Source organism: Bombina bombina, chromosome 7 (genome assembly GCF_027579735.1).
Source record: "Bombina bombina isolate aBomBom1 chromosome 7, aBomBom1.pri, whole genome shotgun sequence".
In the NCBI taxonomy this organism is placed as follows: Eukaryota; Metazoa; Chordata; class Amphibia; order Anura; family Bombinatoridae; genus Bombina; species Bombina bombina.
The window spans coordinates 236,806,597-236,818,682 of NC_069505.1; the positions used below are offsets into that span (position 1 = coordinate 236,806,597).

Below are 12,086 nucleotides of genomic sequence, written 5' to 3' on the forward strand. Positions count from 1 at the left end.
TCCTAGCCTGTATCAGGGTATCAATAACCGACTCAGAAAAACCACGTTTTGATAAAATCAAGCGTTCAATTTCCAAGCAGTCAGCTTCAGAGAAGTTAGACTTTGATGTTTGAATGGACCCTGAATCAGAAGGTCCTGTCTTAGAGGTAGAGACCAAGGCGGACAGGATGACATGTCCACTAGATCTGCATACCAAGTCCTGCGCGGCCATGCAGGCGCTATTAGAATCACTGATGCTCTCTCCTGTTTGATTTTGGCAATCAATCGAGGAAGCAGTGGGAAGGGTGGAAACACATAAGCCATCCTGAAGTTCCAAGGTGCTGTCAAAGCATCTATCAGAACCGCTCCCGGATCCCTGGATCTGGATCCGTAGCGAGGAAGTTTGGCGTTCTGGCGAGACGCCATGAGATCTATCTCTGGTTTGCCCCAACGTTGAAGTATTTGGGCAAAGACCTCCGGATGAAGTTCCCACTCCCCCGGATGAAGAGTCTGGCGACTCAAGAAATCCGCCTCCCAGTTCTCCACTCCCGGGATGTGGATTGCTGACAGGTGGCAAGAGTGAGACTCTGCCCAGCGAATTATCTTTGATACTTCTATCATTGCTAGGGAGCTTCTTGTCCCTCCTTGATGGTTGATGTAAGCTACAGTCGTGATGTTGTCCGACTGAAACCTGATGAACCCCCGAGTCTTTAACTGGGGCCAAGCTAGAAGGGCATTGAGAACTGCTCTCAATTCCAGAATGTTTATTGGCAGGAGACTTTCCTCCTGACTCCATTGTCCCTGAGCCTTCAGAGAATTCCAGACAGCGCCCCAACCTAGAAGGCTGGCGTCTGTTGTTACAATTGTCCAGTCCGGCCTGCTGAACGGCATCCCCCTGGACAGATGTGGCCGAGAAAGCCACCATAGAAGAGAGTTTCTGGTCTCTTGATCCAGATTCAGAGTGGGGGACAAATCTGAGTAATCCCCATTCCACTGACTCAGCATGCACAATTGCAGCGGTCTGAGATGTAGGCGTGCAAAGGGAACTATGTCCATTGCTGCTACCATTAAGCCGATCACCTCCATGCATTGAGCTACTGACGGGAGTTGAATGGAATGAAGGACACGGCATGCATTTAGAAGCTTTGTTAATCTGTCTTCTGTCAGATAAATCTTCATTTCTACAGAATCTATAAGAGTCCCCAAGAATGGAACTCTCGTGAGAGGAAAGAGAGAACTCTTCTTTTCGTTCACTTTCCATCCATGCGACCTTAGAAATGCCAGAACTAACTCTGTATGAGACTTGGCAGTTTGAAAGCTTGAAGCTTGTATCAGAATGTCGTCTAGGTACGGAGCTACCGAAATTCCTCGCGGTCTTAGTACCGCCAGAAGGGCACCCAGAACCTTTGTAAAGATTCTTGGAGCCGTAGCCAATCCGAATGGAAGGGCTACAAACTGGTAATGCCTGTTTAAGAAGGCAAACCTTAGATACCGGTAATGATCCTTGTGAATCGGTATGTGAAGGTAAGCATCCTTTAAATCCACTGTGGTCATGTACTGACCCTCTTGGATCATGGGTAAGATTGTCCGAATAGTTTCCATCTTGAACGATGGAACTCTTAGGAATTTGTTTAGGATCTTTAAATCCAAGATTGGCCTGAAAGTTCCCTCTTTTTTGGGAACCACAAACAGGTTTGAGTAAAACCCTTGTCCTTGTTCCGACCGCGGAACCGGATGGATCACTCCCATTAATAATAGATCTTGTACACAGCGTAGAAACGCGTCCTTCTTTATTTGGTTTGTTGACAACCTTGACAGATGAAATCTCCCTCTTGGGGGAGAGAATTTGAAGTCTAGAAGGTATCCCTGAGATATGATCTCTAGCGCCCAGGGATCCTGGACATCTCTTGCCCAAGCCTGGGCGAAGAGAGAGAGTCTGCCCCCCACTAGATCCGGTCCCGGATCGGGGGCCCTCGGTTCATGCTGTCTTTGGGGCAGCAGCAGGTTTACTGGTCTGCTTGCCCTTGTTCCAGGACTGGTTAGGCTTCCAGCCTTGTCTGTAACGAGCAACAGCTCCTCCCTGTTTTGGTGCAGTGGAAGTTGGCGCTGCTCCTGCTTTGAAATTCCGAAAGGGACGAAAATTAGACTGTCTAGCCTTAGCTTTGGCTTTGTCTTGAGGTAGAGCGTGGCCCTTACCTCCTGTAATGTCAGCAATAATTTCTTTCAAACCGGGCCCAAATAAAGTTTGCCCCTTGAAAGGTATATTAAGTAATTTGGACTTAGAAGTTACATCAGCCGACCAGGATTTTAGCCACAGCGCCCTGCGTGCCTGAATGGCGAATCCTGAATTCTTAGCCGTAAGTTTGGTTAAATGTACTACGGCCTCCGAAATGAATGAATTAGCTAGTTTAAGGACTCTAAGCCTGTCCGTAATGTCGTCCAGCGTAGCTGAACTAAGGTTCTCTTCCAGAGACTCAATCCAAAATGCTGCCGCAGCCGTGATCGGCGCGATGCATGCAAGGGGTTGTAATATAAAACCTTGTTGAACAAACATTTTCTTAAGGTAACCCTCTAATTTTTTATCCATAGGATCTGAAAAGGCACAGCTATCCTCCACCGGGATAGTGGTACGCTTAGCTAAAGTAGAAACTGCTCCCTCCACCTTAGGGACCGTTTGCCATAAGTCCCGTGTGGTGGCGTCTATTGGAAACATCTTTCTAAATATTGGAGGGGGTGAGAACGGCACACCGGGTCTATCCCACTCCTTAGTAACAATTTCAGTTAATCTCTTAGGTATAGGAAAAACGTCAGTACTCGCCGGTACCGCAAAGTATTTATCCAACCTACACATTTTCTCTGGTATTGCAACAGCGTTACAATCGTTGAGAGCTGCTAAGACCTCCCCTAGTAATACACGGAGGTTTTCCAATTTAAATTTAAAATTTGAAATATCTGAATCCAATCTGTTTGGATCAGAACCGTCACCCACAGAATGAAGCTCTCCGTCCTCATGCTCTGCCAGCTGTGACGCAGTATCAGACATGGCCCTAGAATTATCAGCGCACTCTGTTCTCACCCCAGAGTGATCACGCTTGCCTCTTAGTTCTGGTAATTTAGCCAAAACTTCGGTCATAACAGTAGCCATATCTTGTAATGTTATCTGTAATGGCTGCCCAGATGTACTAGGCGCCATAATATCACGCACCTCCCGGGCGGGAGATGCAGGTACTGACACGTGAGGCGAGTTAGTCGGCATAACTCTCCCCTCGCTATTTGGTGAAATTTGTTCAATTTGTACAGATTGGCTTTTATTTAAGGTAGCATCAATACAGTTAGTACATAAATTTCTATTGGGCTCCACCTTGGCATTGGAACAAATGACACAGGTGTCTTCCTCTGAATCAGACATGTTTAACACACTGGCAATAAACATGCAACTCGGTTACAATTTTATTTAATAAAAACGTACTGTGCCTCAAGAAGCACTAAACGATTAAATGACAGTTGAAATAATAAACTGAAAAACAGTTATAGCATCACTCTTAACAAACAACACAACTTTTTAGCAAAGGTTTGTTCCCATTAGTAAAATAACACTAATTAAATTTTAAACATAAAAATTACAGAGCAACGTTTTAAATCACAGTCACTATATAAGTCTCACAGCTCTGCTGAGAGAATCTACTTCCCTTCAAAGAAGTTTGAAGACCCCTGAGTTCTGTTAGAGATGAACCGGATCATGCAGAAAAACTGACTGGAAATTTTTGATGCGTAGCAAAGAGCGCCAAAAACGGCCCCTCCCTCTCACACACAGCAGTGAGAGAGAAACGAAACTGTCATAATTAACACAAGCAAACTGCCAAGTGGAAAATAATGCCCAAATACTTATTCACTCAGTACCTCATTAATGCAAACGATTCTACATTCCAGCAAAAACGTTTAACATGAAAAATACCTAATAAAAGGTTTAATGTACTTTTACAGAGTAATTCCGGTGAAATACCATCCCCAGAATACTAAAGTGTAGAGTATACATACATGTTCATTATAACGGTATGGCAGGATTTTTTCATCAATTCCATTCAGAAAATAAAAACTGCTACATACCTCAATGCAGATTCAACTGCCCGCTGTCCCCTGATCTGAAGTTTTTACCTCCCTCAGATGGCCGAGAAACAGCAATATGATCTTAACTACTCCGGTTAAAATCATAAGAAAAACTCTGGTAGATTCTTCTTCAAACTCTGCCAGAGGGGTAATAACACGCTCCGGTGCTATTGTAAAATAACAAACTTTTGATTGAAGTTCTAAAAACTAAGAATAATCACCATAGTCCTCTCACACCTCCTATCTAGTCTTTGGGTGCAAGAGAATGACTGGAGGTGACGTAGAGGGGAGGAGCTATATAGCAACTCTGCTGGGTGAATCCTCTTGCACTTCCTGTAGGGGAGCAGATAATATCCCAGAAGTAATGATGACCCGTGGACTGACCACACATAACAGAAGAAATGAGACTTAAATAATGTGGAGACAAAAGTGACGCCCATATTTTTTCGCGCCAAATAAGACGCCCACATTATTTGGCGCCTAAATGCTTTTTGGCGCCAAAAATGACGCCACATCCGGAATGCCGACATTTTTGGCGCGAAATAACGTCAAAGAATGACGCAACTTCCGGCGACACGTATGACGCCGGAAACGGAAATAGAATTTTTGCGCCAAAAAAGTCCGCGCCAAGAATGACGCAATAAAATGAAGCATTTTCAGCCCCCGCGAGCCTAACAGCCCACAGGGAAAAAGTCAAATTTTAAGGTAAGAAAAAATGGTCAAATCAAAATGCATTATCCCAAATATGAAACTGACTGTCTGAAAATAAGGAAAGTTGAACATTCTGAGTCAAGGCAAATAAATGTTTGAATACATATATTTAGAACTTTATAAACAAAGTGCCCAACCATAGCTTGGAGTGTCACAGAAAATAAGACTTACTTACCCCAGGACACTCATCTACATATAGCAGATAGCCAAACCAGTACTGAAACGAGAATCAGCAGAGGTAATGGTATATATAAGAGTATATCGTCGATCTGAAAAGGGAGGTAAGAGATTAATCTCTACGACCGATAACAGAGAACCTATGAAATAGACCCCTTAGAAGGAGATCACTGCATTCAAATAGGCAATACTCTCCTCACATCCCTCTGACATTCACTGCACGCTGAGAGGAAAACCGGGCTCCAACTTGCTGCGGAGCGCATATCAACGTAGAATCTAGCACAAACTTACTTCACCACCTCCATCGGAGGCAAAGTTTGTAAAAACTGAATTGTGGGTGTGGTGAGGGGTGTATTTATAGGCATTTTGAGGTTTGGGAAACTTTGCCCCTCCTGGTAGGAATGTATATCCCATACGTCACTAGCTCATGGACTCTTGCTAATTACATGAAAGAAAGGTGTCCAACACAGTGCCTGCCGTTTTTCTAAACAATCCCCAAGATTATAATAACCATTAATAGTTAGAATCTGCAAAATATGCCTAGCAAAGCAATCTATTTAGCCCAGAAAAATGTCTACCAGTTTTTTAAGCCCTTATGAAGCCCTTTATTCTTTTATTTAACTAAGAAAATGGCTTACCGGTCCCCATAAGGGGAAATGACAGCCTTCCAGCATTACATAGTCTTGTTAGAAATATGGCCAGTCATACCTTAAGCAGAAAAGTCTGCCAACTGTTTCCCCCAACTGAAGTTACTTCAGCTCAACAGTCCTGTGTGGAAACAGCAATCGATTTTAGTAACTTCTGCTAAAATCATCTTCCTCTTACAAACAGAAATCTTCATCTTTTTTCTGTTTCAGAGTAAATAGTACATACCAGCACTATTTTAAAATAACAAACACTTGATTGAAGAATAAAAACTACATTTAAACACCAAAAAACTCTCAACCATCTCCGTGGAGATGTTGCCTGTGCAACGGCAAAGAGAATGACTGGGGTGGGCGGAGCCTATGAGGGATCATGTGACCAGCTTTGCTGGGACTCTTTGCCATTTCCTGTTGGGGAAGAGAATATCCCACAAGTAAGGATGACGCCGTGGACCGGACACACCTATGTTGGAGAAATGACGTTTACAGAATACAACTTCCGGCGTCAACTACGGCGCCGGAAATGACAAAAAAATTTTGTGCCAAAAAAGTCTGTGCCAAGAATGACGCAATAAAAAGCAACATTTTCTGCCCCCGCGAGCCTAACAGCACACAGGGAAAATGGTCAATTGAGAATTTTCAAGGTAATGAAAAATAAATTGAATTAAAATGCATTATCCCAAATAATGAAACTGACAGTCTGAATTATAAAGGAATACTGATTATCCTGAATCATGGCAAATATAAGTTTAAAGACATATATTTAGAACTTTACATATAAAGTGCCCAACCATAGCTTAGAGTGTCACAAAAAATAAGATTTACTTACCCCAGGACACTCATCTACATATAGCAGATAGCCAAACCAGTACTGAAACGAGAATCAGTAGAGGTAATGGTATATAAGAGTATATCGTCGATCTGAAAAGGGAGGTAAGAGATGAATCTCTACGACCGATAACAGAGAACCTATGAAATAGATCCCGTAGAAGGAGACCATGGTATTCAAATAGGCAATACTCTTTTCACATCCCTCTGACATTCACTGCACTCTGAGAGGAAAACCGGGCTCCAGCCTGCTGCGAAGCGCATATCAACGAAGAATCTAGCACAAACTTACTTCACTACCTCCATGGGAGGCAAAGTTTGTAAAACTGAATTGTGGGTGTGGTGAGGGGTGTATTTATAGGCATTTTGAGGTTTGGGAAACTTTGCCCCTCCTGGTAGGAATGTATATCCCATACGTCACTAGCTCATGGACTCTTGCTAATTACATGAAAGAAAAGACTCATATCACAGCCAATTAGTCAATGAGTAATAATCCATGAATCTGCTGTGTGCCAATGCTTTTCTCTTCTGGTAATGTGTTTATTAAACATGCTGCTGTATATTCTATCTACAAACACAGCGCCGGACTTTACCCTGAACTCTCCTTAAATTGAGCAGAATAAATATCTCTAATATAATCTGTAACTACTCGTGGATATATTAACAAAACAAATATCTTAACACAGAATGTTAATGGTTATTTTAGTTCAGATCAATTCAAATTTACAGAGCAAACAATAAAATAGAGTACTTTTTCCTATCTTTTTTAAATTATTAGAAGCAAAAACACAGCATTTATGGTTTGAGATACTGGTTTCCACTATAACATTTTTCTGGCTACATAAAAAAAACAAATGGCAATTAAACAGTGCACTGTCATACTAAGATAAATAACTTTTTGACCACAAAAACAAAGCAGACCTAAGTGGTTGTATTGTTTTGTCCAAGTAATAGTCTTATAGGAAATATAAAAATTAATCAACAAACATTTAAATGGAAAGGGGGTAGAAAGCAGATAAAACATGACAACCAATAGTTCTCTACAACTAGAGGTTAAAAATGATACAGGAGCTTTATATACAAATGAAAAAGGGCAAAACATACATCTGATTAATTGTAATATAAATTAGAAAACAAAATTGCAATGACAGATTTATTCTTTATGAAAATTGCAGCTTAATCAATTTGGCCCCTTCCAATTTACAGCATGAAACCATAAGCCATTTGCTCCCTGTTAGGTCAGAAATAAATACTGATGCAGCAAACCGCTATTGCACCTTAGAGCATGCAACACAGTGCATAAGAGCCTCCCTGGTTAGTACGGTTTTACGCAATGTTCAATATATGGGGGATTAAAAAGAAATGGCTTTACCACATTTTCTATCATACTTTACAAAAAAAAAAAAAGCATTAAAAAAAAAAAAAAATACATGTGCAAGGAAAATAAGTGACCTGAAGATTAGCGGATCTATATTGCATTTTTTTATTTTTGGTGCAGAGATTTTAAAAGATCTGATTCCTCAGTGTTCCAAAAAAAACATTTGTCCAGCAAATCAGACCTGTAGAATGTATTATTTACTTTTTAACAAAGAAGAAGAGTCCCTGTTGTAAAACCAATGCACAAGTCACCTTCTGATCACTTATTTTTTTATGCTGTTTGAAATGCTATGATAGAAAATGCTGGTGTTCCAGGTCTCTAACACATTAGAAACAGAAACACAATTTGCTAAATCTGTATCTAATATATAATTTTTTTAATTACAACACAAAGCGCATTATCAACCCATGGCAGCGCCCTTTCTAAGTTCAATATACTTAACCAATTTGAACAATGAGAAATAAGTTATAACAGTTTACTAATGATTTAAGAAGATTGGAGAATAAAAATGTGGGTCAACAACAAAGTAAAGTTCTGGTGGAGGTTAATACAGGTCACTCAGTCCAGCTGTCTTCCTGGCTTTCTGCATCAGAGCTCGTAGTTGGAACTGCTTGCGAGACAAGAGACGCACGTGCTAGGAGATGAGAGACAACACATCAGTACCAGCAGAATTGTACAACAAAGTTTAGATAGAACATATAAGTATGTCCTGGTTACCATGGCTCCTGCATATGGATATCAATTGAGGTCAGATTGTTAGCTTGTTGCAAAATGTGAGATCGGAATAGATCCCTGTTACCCTATACACAGGATAGAATATATCTACTGGTCATGGACTTTTTCCTATATCGCTTCATATGCACTTACTTGTTAACAGGTCATCAAGCTAGTTTCATATACTGAAAGATCCCAAACACACTCTATAAAGAGCCCATGCATTTATATAGATTTCTTTTGTGAGCTATGAGACGTTATCAGGATGAGCTAGACACTGTAGTTTGCCATTATGGGTTAATAACACTAAGTATCACCATACAATAATAGCATTACTTCGAAGTAGAAAATTAGGGTATTTACTTTTATGTAAAAGAGCAAACCGTTTAGATTAACGATATTAGCAATAAAGACCCCCACAGTAGGCACTGTATAACGGCCTGGAGGGAAGTTGGTTTATTCTCTCTCAAATTAAAGTGACATTGTCATCTTTACAATAAAGGGACAAATGTAATGTGTTAGAGTATTTTATTATGGCATTACTGCTTCTATATAACCATGTGTTTAACTCATGGAAAGTGGAGAGGAGCACTTTGAAACGTCTCTTAAAGGGATAGTAAACACACATTTTTTCTTTCATGATTCAGATAGAGCAGCAATTTTAAGCAACTTTCTAATGTACTCCTATTATCAATGTTTCTTCGTTCTCTTGATGTCTTTATTTGAAAAGGCAGGAATGAAAGCTTTGGGGCCGGCCTATTTTTTGTTCAGTACCCTGGATAGGGCTTGCTGATTGGTGCCTGCATTTAGCCATCCAATCAGCAAGCGCAACCCAGGTTCTCAACCTAAAGTGGGAGAGAGAGCAAAAGAGAGGGGGGGGGAAAGAGAGAGCAAAAGAGAGGGGGGGAAAGAAGAGAGCAAAAGAGAGGGGGGGGGGAAGAGAGCAAAAGAGGGGGGGAGAGAGCAAAAAAGGGGGGGAAGAGAGCAAAAGAGGGGGGGAGAGAGCAAAAAAGGGGGGGGGAGAGAGCAAAAGAGGGGGGGGAGAGAGCAAAAGAGAGGGGGGAAGAGAGAGCAAAAGAGAGGGGGGAGAGAGCGAGCGCACAAGAGAGGGGGGAGAGAGCGAGCGCGCAAGAGAGGGGGAGAGCGAGCGCGCAAGAGAGGGGGAGAGCGAGCGCGCAAGAGAGGGGGAGAGCGAGCGCGCAAGAGAGGGGGAGAGCGAGCGCGCAAGAGAGGGGGAGAGCGAGCGCGCAAGAGAGGGGGGAGAGAGCGAGCGCGCAAGAGAGGGGGGAGAGAGAGAGCGCGCAAGAGAGGGGGGAGAGAGAGAGAGCGCGCAAGAGAGGGGGGAGAGAGAGAGAGCGCGCAAGAGAGGGGGGAGAGCGAGCACAAGAGAGGGGGGAGAGCGAGCACAAGAGAGGGGGGAGAGCGAGCGCAAGAGAGGGGGGAGAGCGAGCGCAAGAGAGGGGGAGAGAGAGAGAGAAAGAGAGGGGGAGAGAGAGAGAGAAAGAGAGGGGGGAGAGAGAGAGCAAGAGAGGGGGGAGAGAGGGAGCAAAAGCGAGGGGGGAGAGAAAGCAAAAGAGAGAGGTGGTTCCATCACCAAAATAGACTGGTGGTGAGGGGAGTGAGAGAGAGAAGAGCAAAAGAGAAGTGGGAGAGAGAGCAAAAGAGAGGGGGGGGAAGAGAGAGCAAAAGAGAGGGGGGGGGAAGAGAGAGCAAAAGAGAGGGGGGGGGAAGAGAGAGCAAAAGAGAGGGGGGGAAAGAAGAGAGCAAAAGAGAGGAGGGGAAAGAAGAGAGCAAAAGAGAGGAGGGGAAAGAAGAGAGCAAAAGAGAGGAGGGGAAAGAAGAGAGCAAAAGAGGGGGGGGGAGAGAGCAAAAGAGGGGGGGGGGAGAGAGCAAAAGAGGGGGGGGGAGAGAGCAAAAGAGGGGGGGGGAGAGAGCAAAAGAGGGGGGGAGAGAGAGCAAAAGAGAGGGGGGAGAGAGCGAGCAAAAGAGAGGGGGGAGAGAGCGAGCGCGCAAGAGAGGGGGGAGAGAGCGAGCGCGCAAGAGAGGGGGGAGAGAGCGAGCGCGCAAGAGAGGGGGGAGAGAGCGAGCGCGCAAGAGAGGGGGAAGAGAGCGAGCGTGCAAGAGAGGGGGGGAGAGAGAGCGAGCGTGCAAGAGAGGGGGGAGAGAGCGAGCGCGCAAGAGAGGGGGGAGAGAGCGAGCGCGCAAGAGAGGGGGGAGAGAGAGAGCGCGCAAGAGAGGGGGGAGAGAGAGAGCGCGCAAGAGAGGGGGGAGGGGGAAGAGAGCAAAAGAGGGGGGGGGAGAGAGCAAAAGAGGGGGGGGAGAGAGCAAAAGAGAGGGGGGGAAGAGAGAGCAAAAGAGAGGGGGGAGAGAGCGAGCGCGCAAGAGAGGGGGGAGAGAGCGAGCGCGCAAGAGAGGGGGAGAGAGCGAGCGCGCAAGAGAGGGGGGAGAGAGCGACCGCGCAAGAGAGGGGGGAGAGAGCGAGCGCGCAAGAGAGGGGGGGGAGAGAGAGAGCGCGCAAGAGAGGGGGGAGAGAGAGAGCGCGCAAGAGAGGGGGGGGAGAGAGAGAGCGCGCAAGAGAGGGGGGAGAGAGAGCGCGCAAGAGAGGGGGGAGAGAGAGAGAGAAAGAGAGGGGGGGAGAGAGAGAGCAAGAGAGGGGGGAGAGAGGGAGCAAAAGCGAGGGGGGAGAGAAAGCAAAAGAGAGAGGTGGTTCCATCACCACAATAGACTGGTGGTGAGGGGAGTGAGAGAGAGCAGAGCAAAAGAAGTGGGAGAGAGAGCAAAAGAGAGGGGGGGGGAAGAGAGAGCAAAAGAGAGGGGGGGGAAAGAGAGAGCAAAAGAGAGGGGGGAAGAAGAGAGCAAAAGAGAGGGGGGGGGGAAGAGAGCAAAAGGGGGGGGGGGGGGGAAGAGAGCAAAAGAGGGGGGGGGAGAGAGCAAAAGAGAGGGGGGAGAGAGCGAGCGCACAAGAGAGGGGGGAGAGAGCGAGCGCGCAAGAGAGGGGGGAGAGAGCGAGCGCGCAAGAGAGGGGGGAGAGAGCGAGCGCGCAAGAGAGGGGGGAGAGAGAGAGAGCACAAGAGAGGGGGGAGAGAGAGAGCGCACAAGAGAGGGGGAGAGAGAGAGAGCGCACAAGAGAGGGGGAAGAGAGAGAGAGCGCACAAGAGAGGGGGGAGAGAGAGCGCACAAGAGAGGGGGGAGAGAGAGAGCGCGCAAGAGAGGGGGGAGAGAGAGAGCGCGCAAGAGAGGGGGGAGAGAGAGAGAGCGCGCGCAAGAGAGGGGGGGAGAGAGAGAGCGCGCAAGAGAGGGGGGGAGAGAGAGAGCGCGCAAGAGAGGGGGGAGAGAGAGAGCGCGCAAGAGAGGGGGAGAGAGAGAGCGCGCAAGAGAGGGGGGAGAGAGAGAGCGCGCAAGAGAGGGGGGAGAGAGAGAGCGCGCAAGAGAGGGGGGAGAGAGAGAGCGCGCAAGAGAGGGGGGAGAGAGAGAGCGCGCAAGAGAGGGGGGGAGAGAGAGAGCGCGCAAGAGAGGGGGGAGAGAGAGAGCGCGCAAGAGAGGGGGTG

At 45.8% G+C, this 12,086-nt stretch overlaps 1 protein-coding gene across 1 annotated transcript in view; it reads right to left on the bottom strand.

Moving 5' to 3' along the window:
* Positions 1-7,131: 7,131 nt before the first annotated feature.
* Positions 7,132-12,086, bottom strand: part of TSG101 (tumor susceptibility 101) — a 179,253-nt gene continuing 174,298 nt past the window's right edge. The window contains exon 9 of the mRNA XM_053689347.1: positions 7,132-8,458. Within this exon, the coding sequence (XP_053545322.1) occupies positions 8,369-8,458 (90 nt within the window). The 3' untranslated portion in view covers positions 7,132-8,368. The remainder of the gene's footprint in view (positions 8,459-12,086) is intronic.